Below are 24,381 nucleotides of genomic sequence, written 5' to 3' on the forward strand. Positions count from 1 at the left end.
GACTTTTGAAATGTGGACAGCACTGGCTGCTGAAGTTGAATTGCTCAATATCCCTGCTGAAAAGTTGTAGTCTGTTTGAAATCACTGATGACAACTTCCTTAGGCTCTTCTTAAGCATTCTCTAAGGGGCCACAAGGTCACCGGTCCACATCGAGGAGTGCTGCTCAGCCTGACAGCAGGACCGGTGAAGAGCAAATTGGGCAGCCTCCTTTCTGCAAGGCCAATGTTTTGAGGAACCAAAGCCATAATTAGTCATCACAATATACAGAAATAATTCCTACCTTTCTAAAACTTGTGACAGAAACAGAACTCATTATCTTCCTCCCAAATGCTTTCCAACAAAGGCTTCTCCAATACCTGTGCATTTTCTTATGTATTCCTCACCCTAAGGACTTGGAAAATAATGCTGAACACTTAATAAAATAATTAGATTGGAGCAATCACAAAACTAAAGAATATGACAAAGTGCTTAATTCAGATCACTCTGTAAATGAATGTCCCTTTGGTACTTACATATTCATCTTGCATCCTTCTGCCTTAAAAAATATCCACCCTAAAAATATAAGATCTAGTTCCTGCCCATATTTTCTAAGGTAACTGAAGGAGGACACCCTAAATAGAACTTGAGCTGTCTGTACATATTGTAGCCCCCTTCCCAGTCGTTATTACTGTCACTGTCATTGAACTACTAACCTTTCATTTATGCCAAATTTTACCTAATTTTTGAATAACAAGCACTTTTAAAAAATACTCTTATTTTATTGCTGGACCCCTAGAAGTTCAAATTATAGCAAGTTCTGATTATTTTGTTTCTCGTCTATTGCAGTGGTTTTAAAATTTTCATTTTGTGGGTTTACTATGTTGAAGACAATATTTTGTGTTCTTTAAATTGTTTTGAATGTTAAAAAATGTAATATATATAAAGAGACAGATGTCATTTGCAATTTCCATATTAAGATGAGGAAAGAGGTTCAGAGAAGAACAATTGAGCAAACAAAACAATGTGGAGACGTGACAGTATAGACGGTCCTCTATACTGTTTTCTGTGCCTTGTTTACCATTAAACCCACTAGCCATTTTTTACTTGAAAAATCTTTGTCTTCCTTTACATTGCAAATTAGGAGTCATTATGAAATCTATTTTTTCAAACCAATGGGATCTTTTTCTATCAGATCACTGTGTCATTAAGACTTTTCTAAGACATTCATATAGCTGTGACACTTCATATTTCAAATGTTATCAGTGTTCCTCTACTGCTATAGAATGAATTTCAAACTCTAGCTAAGCATACCATATTCCCAAGAATTATTTCATGGTCTAATGTTATTGTCCAATACTATTTCAACAGCACCATTTATCTTACACCACTCAAATGCCTGAAGCACAGAGTGTATTTCTCCTTGCCTCATCTTTTTCCTCAAATACACTCAGAGGCTCCAAAGGACGGAGGATATACCTGACTTTCCTCTTATTCTCCATCTGCTTTTGAGAGACAATCACAAAGTAAAAACACACAACAAACAAAAGGCAAAGAAAAGAGAAAATGAAATAAATTAAGTTTTTCTAGTAAGTTAAGATATGGTATATTAAGCCTGTCTAGTTCTTTACTTAGAGATATTTAGTGTAAGTTCCAGAACACTCAGGAAACATCATATAATAGTTTTAGAAAGTATCATAGAGATGAGAAAACCGATAAAAAATAATAGTAAAATAAATCATTTTTCTATTATTTTCTGACTCCATTCTTTGGAAATTTATTAATGAAGGAAGATGTGTTATTATAATTGTGATAGAATGATAAGTGTATCATAAGCTGCCATACCCCATAATACAATACAGGAACTAATAGTAATTATTTAACACTATTCATTAAGAACATATTACATGGAGAATACATGCGACCTGTTGGGGTAAAATAGATAAATCAGACATAACCTCTTACTTGAAGTAATTTACAACCTGCTGGAGAGAAACAGACATCTAAATTTAAAGGAGCCATGGAATAGAACAGGCAGCATTCCCAGGCCAATTTCATAAAGTTATGTTTCATGTCCAAAGGCCACACACAGATAAGAGGTCAATCGTAGCCATAAAATATGGAATATCATAGAGTAATGTGATAAATGTAAAAACCGACGCGCACGCGCACACACACACACAGATGATGAAAGAAAGGAGATGATTTTATAAAGAACCATTTTCCCCAAAAAGATAAACAAAAAACAGATGCCCATATAAATCTAACCAAAAAAAAGAAAAAAAAAAAAAGATTCAGGCAAAATGCTCACAGCAAGTTATTTTTAGTGTTTGTTTCAAACGAAGAAGTAGAACATAAAAAATAACATTGCTATCTTGTTTGTGACCACGTGGAGAATTGTTCTTGCTATGGGCAAGAAGCAATATTATATATTATAAGGAGTGTCCTGGAGTTTTGCCATTCTGCCATTTCAAAAACACTGAGTGTCTGAACTGATGTGATTTCAGAAGCAATGTAATATTAAAGTTAGGTCTTTTGAGTTCTCCCTTTTCTGACATTTCAAATAATTTTAAAATGTTGTATTTTCTTCTATTTTTAAAAGAGAAAATTAATTACATAAAAATTATCTGTACAAATTAAACATTACCCAAATTCCAGCAATAAGAGATGTCATTGTTAACATTTCTATGTACTGCCTTTAATACTTTTCTCTGTGTATGTACATGTGTATTATACATAGATATATACACATTTGTCATATATATGTATATATTAATATATGCATATGTGTGTATATATACCTTTTATAAGATTGGGTCATATGCTTTACATATACTACATTATTGGCCACAACTTTGTGGTGACTATTCCTACCTTTGTATTTATTGTTTTTGATTTGTTTCTGGGACGAAAATCCCTTTCCCTATATAGCCAGATGGCCCATTCCCACCTTTACTTAAGGTCTTCATGCAAATACCATCATCTCAGGAGGCTTTCACTGGCAATCCTAATATTAGATTTCAAATCTCCCCTCAAAATTCCATATCCCTCTTTTCTGCTCTGGTTTTCTCTTAACAGCTTTTAACATTATTAACATACTGAACAATATCGTAAACATTTATTTTCTTTATTTTCTGTCCTCACCCTCTTAGACATGAAGCTCCACAAAGTCAATTTTTCTTTTTGTGTCTGTTTTGTTCACTGATATGTCCTCTAGTGAATAGCATAGTGTCTGGTATAGACTAGTTGGTCAGTAAATATCTGTTGATGAATGGATATAAGAAGAGAATATTGGCACTGTAATATATATATGTATAAATATATTTAAATTATATATATGTATAAATATAGATAAAATATATTATATATATTTTAATCTCACCAGGTAATGTATGAACAAGGTAAGGAACAGAAAGCTGAGATTCTAATTCTTATAGTCTGTGGGTCTACTGGCATAGGGATTTATAATAAGAAAGAGGTGAAAAGGATGATTCTCTCTTCTGTAGTTGGGCATAATTTAGGCTACTTACATACCTAGACATACACTGCCATGTTATTTTAGAGCATGAGGGAAATAAATCATGAAATCATAAAGGAAAATTAAACAGAAATATGTATTTTTGACTCAAGAATGTTATGACTAGTTCCTCAATGTTAACAACAGTATTAACAATAGGTTTTCTGTTACTCATTAATTTTGTTGCTAGTAACAATCTTTGTCTTTTCAGTGTCTACATAAGTATTTTAGAGAAATTTGGGAAAAATTGTATCTGGGACTGTGATTCTGGCCCAAGCTGTAACCATTTCTAGACAAAATCCAAATAGAACTCACATTTAAATACATGAACCTCATAGTTTTATAGTATTCTCAATTAGTCCAAATCCATATTTTACAGACAAGGGAAATGGGACACACAGAGGGGATATAACTTGCCCAAAGAGACAGTGAGCTTGAATCGATAACAGTGGACATATTTCTAATTCTTAGTGTTAGTTCAGAAAATTAATGATATGAGTACTCAGACATTTATGTAAATGTACAGAAGTTTATATCCTAGAAAAAAGTAGTAAAAGATGAACACATAAACACCTAATTACTGAATGATACGGTGTTGGTTAAAGTAGGGAAAATGCAGATAATGGAACACTGAGCATCCATTAAAACTAAAAGCATTTAATTACACAAATTAATATGCAACGCTGTTTGTAATGTATAGTAAATAAACATAAGAGTGTGTATCATAGAGGGCGGAGCAAGATGGCCGAATAGGAACAGCTCCAGTCTCCAACTCCCAGCGCGAGCGACACAGAAGACCGGTGATTTCTGCATTTTCAACTGAGGTACTGGGTTCATCTCACTGGGGAGTGCCGGACGATCGGTGCTGGTCAGCTACTGCAGCCCGACCAGCAAGAGCTGAAGCAGGACGAGGCATTGCCTCACCTGGGAAGCGCAAGGGGGAAGGGAATCCGTTTTCCTAGCCAGGGGAACTGAGACACACAACACCTGGAAAATCGGGTAACCTGGCCGGGAGGGTCCCACACCCACGGAGCCTCCCTCATTGCTAGCACAGCAGTCTGCGATCTCCCAGCAAGGCAGCAGCGAGGCTGGGGGAGGGGCGCCCGCCATTGCTGAGGCTTAAGTAGGTAAATAAAGCTGCTGGGAAGCTCGAACTGGGTGGAGCTCACAGCAGCTCAAGGAAACCTGCCTGTCTCTGTAGACTCCACCTCTGGGGACAGGGCAATAACAAACGCAGCTGAAACCTCTGCAGACGCAAACAACTCTGTCTGACAGCTTTGAAGAGAGCAGTGGATCTCCCAACACGGAGGTTGAGATCTGAGAAGGGACAGACTCCCTGCTCAAGTGGGTCCCTGACCCCTGAGTAGCCTAACTGGGAGACATCCCCCACTAGGGGCAGTCTGACACCCCACACCTCACAGGGTGGAGTACACCCCTGAGAGGAAGCTTCCAAAGCAAGAATCAGACAGGTACACTCGCTGTTCAGAAATATTCTATCTTCTGCAGCCTCTGCTGCTGATACCCAGGCAAACAGGGTCTGGAGTGGACCTCAAGCAATCTCCAACAGACCTACAGCTGAGGGCTCCGACTGTTAGAAGGAAAACTATCAAACAGGAAGGACACCTACACCAAAACCCCATCAGTACATCACCATCATCAAAGACCAGAGGCAGATAAAACCACAAAGATGGGGAAAAAGCAGGGCAGAAAAGCTGGACATTCAAAAAATAAGAGCGCATCTCCCCCGGAAAAGGAGCGCAGCTCATCGCCAGCAACGGATCAAAGCTGGACGGAGAATGACTTTGACGAGATGAGAGAAGAAGGCTTCAGTCCATCAAATTTCTCAGAGCTAAAGGAGGAATTACGTACCCAGCGCAAAGAAACTAAAAATCTTGAAAAAAAAGTGGAAGAATTGATGGCCAGAGTAATTAATGCAGAGAAGGTCATAAATGAAATGAAAGAGATGAAAACCATGACACGAGAAATACGTGACAAATGCACAAGCTTCAGTAACTGACTCGATCAACTGGAAGAAAGAGTATCTGCGATTGAGGATCAAATGAATGAAATGAAGTGAGAAGAGAAACCAAAAGAAAAAAGAAGAAAAAGAAATGAACAAAGCCTGCAAGAAGTATGGGATTATGTAAAAAGACCAAATCTACATCTGATTGGGGTGCCTGAAAGTGAGGGGGAAAATGGAACCAAGTTGGAAAACACTCTTCAGGATATCATCCAGGAGAACTTCCCCAACCTAGTAGGGCAGGCCAACATTCAAATCCAGGAAATACAGAGAACACCACAAAGATATTCCTCAAGAAGAGCAACTCCAAGACACATAATTGCCAGATTCACCAAAGTTGAAATGAAGGAAAAAATCTTAAGGGCAGCCAGAGAGAAAGGTCGGGTTACCCACAAAGGGAAGCCCATCAGACTAATAGCAGATCTCTCGGTAGAAACTCTCCAAGCCAGAAGAGAGTGGGGGCCAATATTCAACATTCTTAAAGAATTTTAAACCCAGAATTTCATATCCAGCCAAACTAAGTTTCATAAGTGAAGGAGAAATAAAATCCTTTACAGATAAGCAAATGCTTAGAGATTTTGACACCACTAGGCCTGCCTTACAAGAGACCCTGAAGGAAGCACTAAACATGGAAAGGAACAACCGGTACCAGCCATTGCAAAAACATGCCAAAATGTAAAGACCATCGAGGCTAGGAAGAAACTGCATCAACTAACGAGCAAAATAACCAGTTAATATCATAATGGCAGGATCAAGTTCACACATAACAATATTAACCTTAAATGTAAATGGACTAAATGGTCCAATTAAAAGACACAGACTGGCAAACTGGATAAAGAGTCAAGACCCATCAGTCTGCTGTATTCAGGAGACCCATCTCACACGCAGAGACATACATAGGCTCAAAATAAAGGGATGGAGGAAGATTTACCAAGCAAATGGAGAACCAAAAAAAGCAGGGGTTGCAATACTAGTCTCTGATAAAACAGACTTTAAACCATCAAAGATCAAAAGAGACAAAGAAGGCCATTACATAATGGTAAAGGGATCAATTCAACAGGAAGAGCTAACTATCCTAAATATATATGCACCCAATACAGGAGCACCCAGATTCATAAAGCAAGTCCTTAGAGACTTACAAAGAGACTTAGACTCCCATACAATACTAATGGGAGACTTCAACACTCCACTGTCAACATTAGACAGATCAACGAGACAGAAAGTTAACAAGGATATCCAGGAATTGATCTCATCTCTGCAGAAAGCAGACCTAATAGACATCTATAGAACTCTCCACCCCAAATCAACAGAATATACATTCTTCTCAGCACCACATCGTACTTACTCCAAAATCGACCACGTAATTGGAAATAAAGCACTCCTCAGCAAATGTACAAGAACAGAAATTATAACAAACTGTCTCTCAGACCACAGTGCAATCAAACTAGAACTCAGGACTAAGAAACTCAATCAAAACCGCTCAACTACATGGAAACTGAACAACCTGCTCCTGAATGACTACTGGGTACATCACGAAATGAAGGCAGAAATAAAGATGTTCTTTGAAACCAATGAGAACAAAGATACAACATACCAGAATCTCTGGGACACATTTAAAGCAGCGTGTAGAGGGAAATTTATAGCACTAAATGCCCACAAGAGAAAGCAGGAAAGATCTAAAATTGACACTCTAACATCGCAATTAAAAGAACTAGAGAAGCAAGAGCAAACACATTCGAAAGCTAGCAGAAGGCTAGAAATAACTAAGATCAGAGCAGAACTGAAGGAGATAGAGACACAAAAAACTCTCCAAAAAATCAATGAATCCAGGAGTTGGTTTTTTGAAAAGATCAACAAAATTGACAGACCACTAGCAAGACTAATAAAGAAGAAAAGAGAGAAGAATCAAATCGACGCAATTAAAAATGATAAAGGGGATATCACCACCGACCCCACAGAAATACAAACTACCATCAGAGAATACTATAAACACCTCTACGCAAATAAACTGGAAAATCTAGAAGAAATGGATAATTTCCTGGACACTTACACTCTTCCAAGACTAAACCAGGAAGAAGTTGAATCTCTGAATAGACCAATAGCAGGCTCTGAAATTGAGGCAATAATTAATAGCCTACCAACCAAAAAAAGTCCAGGACCAGATGGATTCACAGCTGAATTCTACCAGAGGTACAAGGAGGAGTTGGTACCATTCCTTCTGAAACTATTCCAATCAATAGAAAAAGAGGGAATCCTCCCTAACTCATTTTATGAGGCCAACATCATCCTGATACCAAAGCCTGGCAGAGACACAACAAAAAAAGAGAATTTTAGACCAATATCACTGATGAACATTGATGCAAAAATCCTCAATAAAATACTGGCAAACCGGATTCAGCAACACATCAAAAAGCTTATCCACCACGATCAAGTGGGCTTCATCCCTGGGATGCAAGGCTGGTTCAACATTCTCAAATCAATAAACATAATCCAGCATATAAACAGAACCAAAGACAAGAACCACATGATTATCTCAATAGATACAGAAAAGGCTTTTGACAAAATTCACCAGCCCTTCATGCCAAAAACGCTCAATAACTTCGGTATTGATGGAACGTACCTCAAAATAATAAGAGCTATTTATGACAAACCCACAGCCAATATCATACTGAATGGGCAAAAACTGGAAACATTCCCTTTGAAAACTGGCACAAGACAGGGATGCCCTCTCTCACCACTCCTATTCAACATAGTGTTGGAAGTTCTGGCTAGGGCAATTAGGCAAGAGAAAGAAATCAAGGGTATTCAGTTAGGAAAAGAAGAAGTCAAATTGTCCCTGTTTGCAGATGACATGATTGTATATTTAGAAAACCCCATTGTCTCAGCCCAAAATCTCCTTAAGCTGATAAGCAACTTCAGCAAAGTCTCAGGATACAAAATTAATGTGCAAAAATCACAAGCATTCTTATACACCAGTAACAGACAAACAGAGAGCCAAATCAAGAATGAACTTCCATTCACAATTGCTTCAAAGAGAATCAAATACCTAGGAATCCAACTTCCAAGGGATGTAAAGGACCTCTTCAAGGAGAACTACAAACCACTGCTCAGTGAAATAAAAGAGGACACAAACAAATGGAAGAACATACCATGCTCATGGATAGGAAGAATCAATATCGTGAAAATGGCCATACTGCCCAAGGTAATTTATAGATTCAATGCCATCCCCATCAAGCTACCAATGAGTTTCTTCACAGAATTGGAAAAAACTGCTTTAAAGTTCATATGGAACCAAAAAAGAGCCCGCATCTCCAAGACAATCCTAAGTCAAAAGAACAAAGCTGGAGGCATCACGCTACCTGACTTCAAACTATACTACAAGGCTACGGTAACCAAAACAGCATGGTACTGGTACCAAAACAGAGATATAGACCAATGGAACAGAACAGAGTCCTCAGAAATAATAACACACATCTACAGCCAACTGATCTTTGACAAACCTGAGAGAAACAAGAAATGGGGAAAGGATTCCCTATTTAATAAATGGTGCTGGGAAAATTGGCTAGCCATAAGTAGAAAGCTGAAACTGGATCCTTTCCTTACTCCTTATACGAAAATCAATTCAAGATGGATTAGAGACTTAAATGTTAGACCTAATACCATAAAAATCCTAGAGGAAAACCTAGGTAGTACCATTCAGGACATAGGCATGGGCAAAGACTTCATGTCTAAAACACCAAAAGCAACGGCAGCAAAAGCCAAAATTGACAAATGGGATCTCATTAAACTAAAGAGCTTCTGCACAGCAAAAGAAACTACCATCAGAGTGAACAGGCAACCTACAGAATGGGAGAAAATTTTTGCAATCTACACATCTGACAAAGGGCTAATATCCAGAACCTACAAAGAACTCAAACAAATTTACAAGAAAAAAACAAACAACCCCATCAAAAAGTGGGCAAAGGATATGAACAGACATTTCTCAAAAGAAGACATTCATACAGCCAACAGACACATGAAAAAATGCTCATCATCACTGGCCATCAGAGAAATGCAAATCAAAACCACAATGAGATACCATCTCACACCAGTTAGAATGGCGATCATTAAAAAGTCAGGAAACAACAGGTACTGGAGAGGATGTGGAGAAATAGGAACACTTTTACACTGTTGGTGGGATTGTAAACTAGTTCAACCATTATGGAAAACAGTATGGCGATTCCTCAAGGATCTAGAACTAGATGTACCATATGACCCAGCCATCCCATTACTGGGTATATACCCAAAGGATTATAAATTATGCTGCTATAAAGACACATGCACACGTATGTTTATTGCAGCACTATTCACAATAGCAAAGACTTGGAATCAACCCAAATGTCCATCAGTGACAGATTGGATTAAGAAAATGTGGCACATATACACCATGGAATACTATGCAGCCATCAAAAAGGATGAGTTTGCGTCCTTTGTAGGGACATGGATGCAGATGGAAACCATCATTCATAGCAAACTATCACAAGAAAAGAAAACCAAACACAGCATGTTCTCACTCATAGGTGGGAACTGAACAATGAGATCACTTGGACTCAGGAAGGGGAACATCACACACCGGGGCCTATCAAGGGTGGGGGGGGGAGGGATTGCATTGGGAGTTATACCTGATGTAAATGACGAGTTGATGGGTGCAGCACACCAACATGGCACAAGTATACATATGTAACAAACCTGCACGTTATGCACATGTACCCTACAACTTAAAGTATAATAATAATAAATAAATTTAAAAAAAAAGAGTGTGTATCATAGGGTCTCAATTTTTAGTATATAATCTGCAAAAGTATATTTACATAGACACACTTAGAGGAACTGAACAGAAACCAAAATAACAGTGGGAAATACTAGGAAACGTGGATATTGTAAGAAATTCTCAGAACTGCTAATTTTTTATTTCTAAAAAAGTTTATGGTCTCATAAATAATAAAATAGGGAAGGTGAATTTAATACTGGCTTTGAAAATTTGTTTTTTTAAATTACAGTATGCGAGGAAATAATTTATATTATTCTCTGTTCGAATGGAGAAATAATTGAGTTAGGTGCCTTTAGGTATATAGAGAACCTTTAGTAATTTCTCAGAAGAATTAGTATTAAAAAATCAGAAGAAAATGAAATATGTACAAAAATACAGACGTTTAATTTTTGCTACTTGACTACAATGACAAAACTTTAGCCAGGAGCTTCTTGGGAAAATAGAAGCTATAGTATGGAATGCCCAAGGAAACTCCAGCAAGTTACCTCAACAAAACCATATATCACAGTGAGACACCTTCAACATTTAAAAATAAAAGCTAGTTTTAATAACAAAGTCATGCAGAAATAAAAAAGACCTAGTGTCACTAAGCACAGATTTTAAGATTAGTTGTATCTGTCCCCACATAGCATTTCTTTCCTATGGAAGTTTTTATATGTGCATACTAGTGTGATCATCTTAAAGAGGAAGAAACTAAGGTTTGGAGAGGCTAATAGGCTTTACCAGCAGTAATGGAGGAATATGTATCTGAATCCAGGGAAGTCCGAATCCAGAATTTGAATTCTTTCCTGTTAACGTTTCTTCTTGCGGAATCAACAGAACTTCTTTACTGTCTGGCTCACCTTTGATAGTGAAGATACTGGTCAATAAATGATTCCCTCTAGTGTTGTCAACATAGGAGACTGATGTGAGCAGAATATAAATTTAAATATGCATTCAAAATCCAGAAAACAGGAGGAATACTTCTAAAGCGAGGAGTCCCTGACCTCCTCACTCTCCTCTACTATGTCCCTTTGTGAATGCCAAGCACTGGTGATTTACATCTAGGAGAAGTTTATTCGTACATTTCCATATCTCCCTAGTCGTCAGTGGTAGGAGTCTGCAAGGGGAGTGGTCGCTGTGCTGCGGAGGATATATAACCAAAAAGAGGCTATGGAAATGTGCAAAAACCAATAAAAAATATGTTTATTTGTTTTATTTTTGAGATAACATTGCCCAGGCTGAAATGCAGTGAAGCAATCACAACTCACTGCAACCTCAACTTCCCCAGCTCAGGTGATCCTCCTAGATCAGTCTCCCAAGTAGCTAGGACCATAGGCGCACACCACCATGGCTGGCTATATATCTATATCTCTCTATATATACCTATATATATATATATATATATTTTTTTTTTTTTTTTTTTTTTTTTGAGACGGAGTCTCGCTCTGTCGCCCAGGCTGGAGTACAGTGGCGCAATCTCCGCTCACTGCAAGCTCTGCCTCCTGGGTTCACGCCATTCTCCTGCCTCAGCCTCCTGAGTAGCTGGGACTACAGGTGCCCTCCACCTCGCCCGGCTAATTCTTTCATATTTTTATTAGAGACAGGGTTTCACCATGTTAGCCAGGATGGTCTCCATCTCCTGACCTCGTGATCCTCCCACCTCGGCCTCCCGAAGTGATGGGATTACAGGCATCAGTCACCGCTTCGGGCCCATGCCTGGCTAATTTTTTATCTTTTTTTGTAGAGATGGGCCAACTTTTGCCATTTTGCTCAGGCTGGGCCTGAACTTCTGAGCTCTAGTGATCCTCCTACCTAGGTATCCCAAAGTGCTGTGGTTATAGGCATGAGCCACCAAACCTGGTCTGAAAATATGTTCTTAATAGACTGGCCACCAGTGGATTTGCCAGCCAAACTGCATCTGGTGACACATCAAAAATCCAGTGGTCTTCCTTCATTTTGCCCTTTCTCTGACCCCTTTAGTACAAATGGCAGCAGTTATGCTGAGGTGGTTGAATCCATGAGCCACACCTATAATCCTTTATAACAAATGACTGTTCAGTCCTACCCTTGATTTCTTCTTCAAAACATACTTCCTACTTAATTTTGCAACATGACGAGGCTGAGAATTTTCTAAATTTTCAATTTCACTTAACAATTCCTTCAGTTTATCTTTCCCCTCTCATTGTTTACTATCAGCAGCAAGGAGAAACCAGGCCATGACTTTCACATTTTGCATAGTCTCTGCTAAATGTAAAATTAATCACTTGCAATTTCTACCTTCCACAAAACACTAGACAGAACGGAGTTCAGTGGAGCTCTTTGTCACCTTTTAACAAAGATTACCTTTCCTCTGGTTTCCAAAAACATGTGCCCCCTTTCTGAGACTTCACCAGAAGTAACTTTAATATCCAATAATCTCTTAAAAGTAATTGAGGCTTTTTTTTTTTTTTTTTTTAAATCCACATGTCCCTCAACATTCTGCCCTCTTCTTCCCATTACCCAACTCCAAAGCCACAGTCACATTTTTCGGTATTTGTTACAGCAGCACCACAATTCTGGTATCAGAATATTCATTAGTTTGCTATGGCTGCCATAAAAGTCACAAAGACTGGGTGGCTTACACAACAGAAGTTTATCTTCTCAAAAGCTGGAAGGCTGGGATTGAGGTGTCAGCACATTTTGGTCTCTTTTGAGGCCTCTCTTCTTGGCTTACAGAGAGCTGCCTTCACATGGTCTGTTCATTCACAAGGTCATCGCTGTGTGTACAATGTGTCTGATACCTCCCTCTCTGTTCTTATCAGCCTTCTTACAAAGACACCAGTCAAATTGGATTTGGAATCACCAGAATGAAACATTTTTTTGTTTTGTTTTTTTGGGTTTTTTGTTTTTTTTTTTTTTAAAAAAAAAAAAAAACAGAGTCTTGCTCTGTTGCCCAGGCTGGAGTGCAATGGCGCAGTCTCAGCTCACTGCAACCTCCGCCTCCTGGCTTCAAGCCATTCTCCTGCCTTAGCCTCCCAAGTAGCTAGGACTACAGGCATGCACCATCATGCCTGTATAATTTTTGTATTTTTAGTAGGGATAGGGTTTCACCATGTTGACCAGGCTAGTCTTGAACTACGTTGGCCAGGCTAGTCTTGAACTACTGACCTCAAGTGAGCCGCCTGTCTTGGCATGCCAAAGTGCTGGGATTACAGGTGTGAGCCACCACACCTGGCCATTTTAAACTCAATCACCTCTTCAAAGGCCCTATCTCCAAATACAGTCCCATTCCAAGATACTGGGTATCAGGTCTTCAACATATGAATTCAGGGAGAGGGAGGCACAATTCAGCCCATAAAATGAAAAAAAAAAAGCCTATATATTTGTATATATGTACATATATACACACACATATGTATACACACACATGTTATATGTATATACACACATATACGTTACATGTATAACATGTATATACATATATGTTATTTTCTCACTGAAATTTAATTTATTTAGTTTGAGATCTTAACTCCAATTCAATCAGTATTTACTATTCACTAGCTATGTGCCACACAAAGGGATACCTGAGGTGAGACGAATGAGATAATAAGGGTTAACTAGGAAAAAAAGGTAGGAGACACATTTGGGTTCAGTGAGCTATTTGAGCATAGACACTTAAGTGTGGAATGGTGCTGTGTTATGCAGTGAGTATATGTGTGTGTGTGCCTGTGTTCATGTTAATAAGATAGTAGTAGTGGGGAAGGTAGGGTAATTACATTTCTTTAATTTCGGAGCATGAAATCTATTGTGGATATTGCTGAGAAGTAATGCTGGGGAGGTAAGTTTACAAAAAAAAAAAAAAAAAAACCCTTCAATTCAATGTAATAATAGTCTAACACTAGGGAGAAATCTTAGAAGGTAGGAAGGCATGGTCAAGTTACGATTGAGTTCAATAATTCTTCACAGTAGTAGTGATTTCTATAGCTCACAATAAAACGTATTTAATAGTACAAACATTGTCAAAATAACATTCTATTTTTTTTAAAAAAATACATTGTTTTTATATTATTTAATATATCTACTTTAATAAATGTAAAAATGTCCCACAAATAAATGCGAAAAAAGACTAGTTTTTATTATTTTTTCTAGGCTTCTCTTGGAGTTTTCTTTTTATTCCACACATAATTATTAGTAAAAATGACCATCAGGAGACAAAGTGAATCCTTTCAAGGAACAAATTTATTCCTTAAATTGAAGGCTATAGTGATAACATTTCTATGTGAAAAAAACTATCACCTTCATAGATCTGGATACTATATGGATAGTCCAAAAGTGCATAAGTTTTGCACAATTCAAATAGTTTTTCAATCTATGAAGAAAATAAAAATATATTACCAGCAAAACTAAAGCAAGCACTATATTGTATCTCTGAAGGCAATGTCTGTTTCCTGTAAAGGTTTTTAGATGAAACAGTGCATACTTACTTTTCATTAACAATACATGACCACTGCCAATTGATATCCGTGACTAAAAACTATTTCCAAAAATCTCCTCTGGTGAGGAGAATTGACCACTAGAAAGATATCTGAGGATTTCATATTCCCTTAGCTGGACTCTTTTTTTTTTATTGTCCATGATCATTGACACTTTTTTTACATTTTACTTATACTCATTTACATTTTAGTACCATGTGATTTATAAATATCCTAGGTAAAACAAGGGCAATCTTACATATTCTGGAAATTTCAAATCTGAGAACATGAGTGTGAAATCCTCCTGAACCATCTCTCTCTCCTTCCCAGGTCCTAATAGCAGGCCTTGAACAGTGCAAAACAGTCTTCTTAAATACATTAGTCTTTCTTGTCATAAAAATATTTTCCTTTAGATACTACTTACTGTTTTTTTTTCCATTTAATTCATAACCGAGTTTTCAGAAAATAATCTACATTTTTCACAACTTCTTCTCCTTTCAATTATTTAACTATAGTCTGGTTTCTATCTCTAGAGTGCTTCCAAAACATCTTTCACAATGGCTGTCTCACTGAGAAATCCAATAAGCCACTTATAACACTTGTCCTCTTTGAACTGTCTGGAGTTGATACTCATTGGCACTCTATTCCTTTGATTTGTAGGAATCTACTCTTCAGTAAATCTCCCTCAACTTCTAAATCTTCTCCTTTACTTTTGTTGATTCCTGTTTGAGACAGCAGCAAATAGTGGTATTTCTGAGGGTTCCAACCTTAATTTTCTAATCCTCTTTCCATAAACCGACTCTTGTGTCCTGGTATAAAATGTACCTAATAAACTGTCCCCAATATATCTCTTGAGCCTTCTCTTCTCCTGTTGTGCATATAACCTTTTTCTATTCTCAGCTACCTTTATCTTTTATTTTTAGACCTATTCTCCTTTGATTGTGCTATACCCTCTTTTGAAAAAGATTTTCAATCCCTTCTTTCCTATAAACCTACAATATATTTTCTAAAAATACTGTGAAAATATGTCTTCATGTATAAAGCCTCCCACTCTCCCAGTAGGAATCATTCATTCATCTCTATTCAATTGTTTTCCCAGAGCACTTTGGTCATATTTCTATTATAATAATTATCAAATAATATTTTAATTTTCTAAAAGCGATTCATCTTCCCAAAATGAATTTTAAGTTCCTCTGAAGTAAAAACTATTGAGATTGTTACAGCATAAAGACTGCAATGCAGTGTAAGAATTTTAACCAGGGTACGGACTTTAGAATTGAACAGGACTGGTCTGAGTCTCAGACCCCTTCCTAGTGTGTGACCTTAATGTTGTAATCTATGAAAACGGAATAACAATTAGATAATAATAATACTTATGGTTAACAGTCTACACACATAAAATGTGTATAGGGCTTAACACAGTACATGGTACAGAGTATTTGCTAGGTCAGTTTTAGCTGTCATTGACTTCAAAATTTTAGAGACTCACTCATCATAGATTATTACTAAATATTTAGTAAAGGAATTGATGAATAAACAATAACAGAGTGTAATTCTTCCTTGCTTCTTATATGGTTTAAGTAGGTGAGGAATGCAGTAGAGTCGTCTTCAGTATCTGTGGGGAACTGGTTCCAAGACTTTCGTTGGATACCAAAATCTTCGGATGCTCAAGTCCCAGATGAAAAATATGGCATCGTATTTGCATATAAGCTATGCACACCCTCCGCTATATGTGTAACATCTCCAGATTATTTATCATACCTAATACAATGTAAATGCTATGTAAATAGTTGTTTTGCTGTATTATTTAGAGAATAACAACTTGGGAAAGTCTGCACAGAAAAAATTGGAAAGAAAAAGTCTGTATGGGGTCAACACAGACACAATTTTTCTTTCCTAATACTTCTGATTTGCACTTGGTTGAGCCCACAAATGTGGAGTGTAGGGATATAGAGGGTTGATTGTATACACATTATGCCCACTATCAGAATAGATTTTAAGGCATAGAAGACCAAGGTACACACATTTCCAAAGATACAAACAGAGATAGAGACACAAGTACACAAAAGTAGGAGAGGTTGCTCTAAACTCCCACAATTAATATATTTTTTCCTGGATGTGTTTATCAGTTAGGCCAATTATTTTTAAATTGTATGACTTTGATGATACTTAGTAAGAGCACAAAGTGGAAAAAAAAAATCAATGTGGGCTGCTACACCCATGAGAGATTTTTATTCTCGTAACACAGGTACGTTCTCTGGACAGGGAGTCATCCTGAGATCTATTTTTGGGTGGGAAAAGTGGGCCTGAAATGGATATATTTTGCCCAGAATTAGTGAGACAGGGGCAGGACAAACGAAGACTGGGATTCAGAGGAAGCATTACTGGTGTTCTAAAATAGAAATAAAATAAGTACCTGAATCAATTTTTGGCCAAGGAGAACCTTAGATATACTAACTCTGAAATGTTAATGAATCTATTGTTCTCTTCATTCTTTTCTCTTGTTGCAATACCCAAGTTCAAGCCCTAATCACTTGTTAATTGAAGTGTTGTCAAACCTTTTGATGTAGAGTCCCTGTGGGTGATCTACAAGACTTTCCTTTACATGCCAACAAGTATCACCTTCACCACAAAACTCCTTCAGCTCAAGCCTCTGCCTCAAGTCTCAGCAATTCATTATGAATAAAATAGTAGCATTTTGGTAATAAAATACCTGAATTTTAATACAATTGTGCTTTAAAACCACTACTAGGTACTTTGAGATTACTGGAAGTGATCAGATTCCAATCAGGGCTACTCATTATGACACTGGTTATTAAGGATTATATGCCAGATATGATTGATCTCTAAAGCTCAAAGGCACAATGCAAAAATAATTTCCATTGTGATGAACATTGACAGTTACCCCAAAGGTGATCCTAGAAATTTCTCAGAGGAGATGAGTTTACTTTGCATATATGTTCAAAACACTACAAACTGAATCAAGAAAGAATGATTTAAAGTATTAAGAAACAAAGTTTCTGAAAATTTTTCAGACTGTAAAAAAGGTCTTACTCTAAGACTTTTCATCTGTAAAGAGGGTCTTACTGATGAAGGTAGGGCAGTTCTCAGTAAAATTTTGGAAAACAAAATATAGCACTTCATCTGTGTTTGAAATAAAAAGTCAGTTACTAAATAAAAATTAGCATTCCAAATATAGTACACAGAAATAGTCTTAAAACACCTGCTTCTGTACTTCTCTAATTAAAAGCTACTCTTTTCTAGCAAATGTATTTTTATTAAACAGTTCCACGAGCTTTTACATGTATTATATTTCTAGACACTCTAGCAGTCTGTGGTGGAAACACTTGTTGGTGAGTGAAGCAAAGGTTAAGTGTGTATGACACAGATGAGCCCCGAGATTAAGTATACTCTGTGAAATGCATGTGGATGTTCATGATTTAAACCAATGAACTGTGGCCTGAAATGATGTCACACGAAGCGCAGCGGTAAGTGGAAGGTTAAACCTACTTGCATCTCGGCTCATTAAACGCAGTTAAAGTGCAAATCCCCTCATTCTGACAGTAGTGATCACAAGGGTTCTCTTTCTGGTCACAGCGCTGACTTTTAAACCCCACAGAGCATCTGCAGAATTTCAGTAAAATACAGCTAAATAAAGCGTCTGACTTTTTTGTTGCTAAATATGTTTTAAATTCATTTCATACAGAGATAGTAACATTTGAACGAAAGGTTCCCAGATATGCTCACTTCTCTCTCAAACACACTCATCACATGCTACTCTGACAAGGTCGGGAGCGGGATGCAGATTGGGTTATACGTGGGCATCATCCTTCCAGTCAAACAGTGATGAAACTCCCAACAGTGACCATGTAATCTGAATGATTTTATTTCAGATTATCCACTCTGGATAATCAGATCATGGAGGGGGGAAAATATTAAATTCCAGATTTTCTCAGGAGCACTATGGATATACCCAATATTTTTCCTAGGTGTTGAGAAACCCAGACACTCAAGTTATTCTAAAGCAGCCAGGGGCTTAGTAGGTTTACATAATAAAACAGTCTATGTCTCATACAAACATCAAATAGCATTATACATTTGAAAGAATATTACAAGTTCTTTTGAAAAAAATGGCCATAAGTACCAAAGGATTCATAAAAGATGATTATCTCTGGGCTTCACATATGAGAATAAGGTCAATAGAATTATTACAATTTTCTCTGGCATTTCCAAGTTCAAAGGTCTATGCATGTCTGAAATGGTATGATGCTAAGAACAGAATGAGCTCTTCCTCATGAAATCATTAGCAATTTGATGAAGGAGGAGATTCTGCAGCACGTGAGCTGATGAGGGACAATACTTGATCAGAGATGTCCATGAAACACTCATTTAAAATTACCCCAGGAAAGGAGAATAATAGAACGGGGATTTCATGTACATACAAAGGCTTATTATAAAATGCCCATGACTTGATTAAATACTCACAGACACACAGGTACATTTGTCTCCGGGTCCAGCTGGCATGTGCCACCATTGTAACAGTAGCCATCACATAACTGACAGCTAGAGGCAATCTTTCCATTAGTGCAGCTGCAACAACAAAGAAAAAAATTTCATTGTTATTGGCAACATTATTGCTGAAAACTGACATAAACTCTCTGTGGATGAGAATATTCATCATATAGGAGAGATGGAGTGGCTGGTTAAAAGGAAGTTTTCAGGACGTCTGACCCACTAGAGGCAGTTTTTATTTAATTTATGTTAGAATGATGCCATAACATTTTCCTTCTGATAATTTTCAAATTTTCAACCAGTTCATTTAATATAAACATTTGTGCAAAAAAATATACTCTAATGTCTATCATTTACACTTCCGGGGGACATTAGCATCAATATCTTGTCGCTTTTTCATGTAAGTAGGGTTTGGTGACGTCTGTGTGAATGATAAACCACATGATCAAGCACTCTGGAAAAAAGTGCTTTAGCTTTTCTTCTAAAGTGGAAAATCTGTTTCAAAGAATGCTAGGACTTTTAGACCCCACATTTCAGAAGAAAGTGGAGGGTTATCCTGTAGCCACTTTTATTCCACTGTTTCTCTTTGAATATGTATTGTAACTAATGTCGAACTATTTTTATTCTAACATAAAAAAACATGGAGTAGTTCATAACAACAACAACAACAGCAAAAAATCAGTTATATTACAGGGGCAATGTGCAATATGACAACAAAGTAATGAGACAGGCTTTCTTGAAACTTACCAAAATGTTTCTAAGTTTAAAGTCACATCGCATGTTAGGGATAAGAATAAATAACTACTGCTACATCGTAAAAATAAACATAATAATACTAGGAAAAACACAGATATTTTTTACTTGCCATGTTACATTTTTTAAATAAATACTCAAACAATTAGATTGGACAGTGAAACCTGTTGAGTGAATGCAGAAATGTGCATCAACATTTCAAACTATCCAGGGACCTACTCTGTGAGTCAAAAACAGAATTAACAGCAGATCATGCTGGCAATTCTGAATATGTGGTCATGTCAGTATTAGCTGCTATGAAACAATCAATGGTATCACAGTGCATCTGGACATAACCTTGACAAAATAATCCGGCTACAATATCGCTTGATCACTTTGATCCTCTCCACGATGGATATCTGTTGTAGTACGTCTGTCATAGGGTGATTTCTAATGATAGGTGAGATGCCTAAAAATAATTGGTTGGCATGTAGTTCATTTATTCTGTGCATGTTCATTTTACCTCATGTGGGTCGTGCAGCTACTGAAAATTCCCTCAACTGCTTTTAACATTCATTGGTATTTAATCTGAAGATATTTCTGAAAAGCTTAGATTGTGAAATCACATTTCTTTTCAAGATAAACAAGAGCAGTGAGCAGTGTAACTATGTATAAAATGTGAAATAAAGATATAGGGAAACAGAACAAGACATAGAGAAGGGGAGGGTGGTCTCAAGTTTGTACAAAGACTATCCCATCCTTTATAACCTATAGAGGCACCCCAATATGGATTCAGTGAATTAATAAGCAATCAGTGGTATTGGTGTCTGATAGACTAAGTGCATCTAAGGGACTTTTACTTGTCCTCCGTGCACAGCCTCTTTGAAAATCCTAAGGTCAAAAAATTAGTTTCTTGTTTTATCAAAGGAATGGCCTCAAAAGGGAAAATTAGCTCATTGTACATTAAATGATTTCCTACAAAAAAAAAAATAACTGTATAACAAATCTCATCTAAAAGAGACAAAAAAAAAAAAAACCTAATTGATTGCTTTGAAACCTCTGCTTCCAATGAGTACAGAATATGTTGCCTCTTTTTCCTTCTAAAGTTTTTGTTTGAATCCTAAATTGAAGATAGAAATTTGTAGACATTTTAAACGTGAAATACAAATAGTTTAAATCATTACAATACATCAAAGAGTGCAGCTCATATTTCATAATAATTTTCTTTTTAGAGGCATTCAGCACACATGCACACACACACACACACACACACACACACACAGAATATGTGATGTATCATTTTCCAAAAGTTAATTACTATTCAGTCCACACAAATAATTCCCATGGCAATGCTCATCAAAAAGACATAATTTAGGTTATTCAAGATTATGATCAAGTCTTTCCTTACCAGTGTTCACTTTGATTTCCTGAAAAGAGAAAAATATGCAATTGGCTCTGTTTTAAAGATTATACTCACTATACTTCATAGAGTACCTGTTCTACTTAACAGTTCATAGGCTGTTCATTAGAAACACAACTGCCTATTTGAAATCACAAATATACTTGATGGCTTGAATTTTCCTAATTAAGTAAAAATGATTAATTTTATTGCAATTTTGTTTTACTATCTGTTCTTTACCTATGAAACAGAAATTCCAACAGCACCATAACTTCATTTTAATGCTAATGTGAAAAGTATAGAAATAAAAACGAACTTTAATCTTCTAACAGATTGCAGAAAATCCAAAGAATTATGTTTGTATTGTCATGTTCAAGTGTTATATAGCCTGTTTAATAAATCAAGTATTACTATACTCCCTATTTTAAAAGTTCCACTATCGCCTCATTGTTAGCAATTGTTATTTATCCATTCTTACCTATACACTTCCAAAAAGATCATTTAAAAAACACAAACTCTTATGCTGCACCTCAATAGCCTGCTCATTGTGAGAATCTGGTGTTTCTGTTTAGGAGAAGGCATTTTTGACTGGATAGCAAGCGATACTGAGGGGCCCTGAGCTCTGCCCTTTCTTCCTTACATAAAGGGAAGAGGCTCTGCACATTCACATGAGCTTCTCCAAGGTAAAATGAGTAGGAAACTTTGGCTAACACCATTTCTCATATGATAGCCCATGATCTCTGGGGTAAGTGGAATAGAATTGTAAAGAAGATTCCGTAGCTTATCCTGATATGGTGCACAGGACATAGAGAACAATGTACACTCACTAATTGAAATACAGTTCTGTCATGCTACAGTTTCATCACAAAGAACAAATGAGCTTTATGAGGAAACATGATTTGGATAGTTTATATGAAAATGTGTTTCACTTTTATGTACTTATCCAAGGCAGATATTTATATATCAATCATATTTTCAATTACTTTACTAAAAAATGTACTTTCAAATATCCCAATTTTGCAGGTTTGTGTAAATGTCATTCATAATGATAATACAAATCATATTTAGAGTAAATTCTAAAATGAGAGTAAATAAAAATTGTTGATGTTGTTTGTAATAAAATTTTATTGGGCCTTGTTTGGCAGAGCAACATAACTCATCCGGCACCCTTGGCGAGCTCTCAGTGGAAGCTGTGACATGGACACTTTATGGCATGCTTTCCTATCTCATATTCTTATTTATTATACTCCCAAGCAAGGCAAGTGATAGAGTCCAGTCCTTTATAAGCCCTTCCTTTAAAAAGCTGTTAAAAGAGGTCTGGAGTGAGGATTGATCTCTAACCTCAGTGGCATAGACTTGTTTCACAATAGAAACTGAATGGCACCACCCTTTAGCCGCGATGTTCCGTTCTCCATTCACTTAATCTTAAAGCCAAAGGGTAAAAGGCAGTGCAATGAAAGTCAACCTCGAAGATTTTTGTTTTAATTACTTCCCAGAACACATTATTCCTTCTGTTTGCTTTAGATCATAATGTTCAAAGTCAGATTAAAAAAAAAAAAAAAAAGGATCAATGTGTGTTTTCATTAGACAGGTCTTTTGCTCCTCCTTTGACAAATCAATTCACAACAGAAAAGCAAACCTACTTACTGTCAATAACAATGATGAAACAATTAAAAGCCTGAGCTAATCTAATTGAATAATATTACATGTAGTTTTTGGAAGTATGCTGAATGCCAGCATTTCTTGCTTAGGAATATTTGGTATAGGGAATAATATGACCATCTTATTACATAATAGATTTTCATAATTCCCAGATATTCTCAATAGATGTTGAGTAAGTTCGGGTTAAATTAAAATGAACTAGATTTATTCTCTAGTCATTAAAACTACAATGGGCACAATACAGAATTTTAGAATAAAAACTATCTACAAAGTTTTTACAATTTATTACTGAACTGCAATGTCCATTGGGGTCCAAATGCTTTTATAAGTTAAGCTGGATATCCACTTACTTGCAAAGTATATCTTCACTGTCTTTATTTATAATGCAGTGCCCCCCATGGCACCTTACACACTTGTCAACCTCACATTTTGGTCCTTCATAGCGTGTTGGACAGACACATTCAACACTTCCATCATCCCCAATGGTACATGATTCAGAATTCACACAATAGTAGTGGCACACGTCTAGGAAAAAAGGTACAACAGAAAAATAAAATTATATTACAGGACATTTTTCTTCAGTCATAATAAAGGTGACCCTTTCATTTATTACTTAAAAATGATCAATCAATAGGTAGATTAATTTGTAAAAACAGCTTATAATTACACATAAAGTAGAATTCTTTAATAATGGCTATTGATTCTCCTCTTTGAGTTAGGCATCATTTTCCTCTGGGTAAGAGGGGAGAGCTTGTATTGCTATAATGCTAGCTGACAAACTCGTTTGGTTCTGAATATTTAAGTTAACAAGTTCCCTTCGCTTTCTTTCTAATGAACAACATAAGTATAATTTGAAATGAACAGAAATGCTTAACATTTCTTTGGATGTCATTTATTGTTGCCTCCTTCATTCCTCTTTTCATCCAGAGAACAGAGTAATGTTTGGTTGTTGGAGGCCGAAAGAATGAGGGTTGTGATCAAATCGGTATACCGCTGAAGGCTATACGAGTAAGCCACAAACTGTTTCTCATAAATGCAGAATGTTGTCAAACTGACAAATTGTGTATGCCACCCAGAAGGACTGCTGAGGGCAGTCATGATCCAGGCACAAATGTTTCTTATGATTAAGCATAATTGAAGCCTGCCAGTAACAATATGAACATGTGATCAATTAAGCAGCCGACCTGCTCTTATTACCCAATAAATACGAAAGGCTATAGAAGCTTGGTGGTTGCCTTTGCTCACTAGAAGCAGGGAGCTCTCTTCTTCCTCCCTTGGCCCTTTCCTTAATGCAGTTTCTTTTGTCTTAAGTTTTCATT

At 36.7% G+C, this 24,381-nt stretch overlaps 1 protein-coding gene across 1 annotated transcript in view; it reads right to left on the reverse strand.

Annotated features, from left to right (window-relative positions):
* Positions 1–24,381, reverse strand: part of LRP1B (LDL receptor related protein 1B) — a 374,764-nt gene that overhangs the window by 26,311 nt on the left and 324,072 nt on the right. Inside the window, exons 44-45 of the mRNA XM_077956546.1 lie at positions 23,413–23,587; positions 19,243–19,347 (exon numbers count right to left, since the gene is read on the reverse strand). Coding sequence (XP_077812672.1) covers positions 19,243–19,347; positions 23,413–23,587 — 280 coding nt within the window. The remainder of the gene's footprint in view (positions 1–19,242; positions 19,348–23,412; positions 23,588–24,381) is intronic.

The sequence above is a fragment of the Macaca mulatta genome, chromosome 12 (genome assembly GCF_049350105.2).
Source record: "Macaca mulatta isolate MMU2019108-1 chromosome 12, T2T-MMU8v2.0, whole genome shotgun sequence".
Classification (NCBI taxonomy): domain Eukaryota; kingdom Metazoa; phylum Chordata; class Mammalia; order Primates; family Cercopithecidae; genus Macaca; species Macaca mulatta.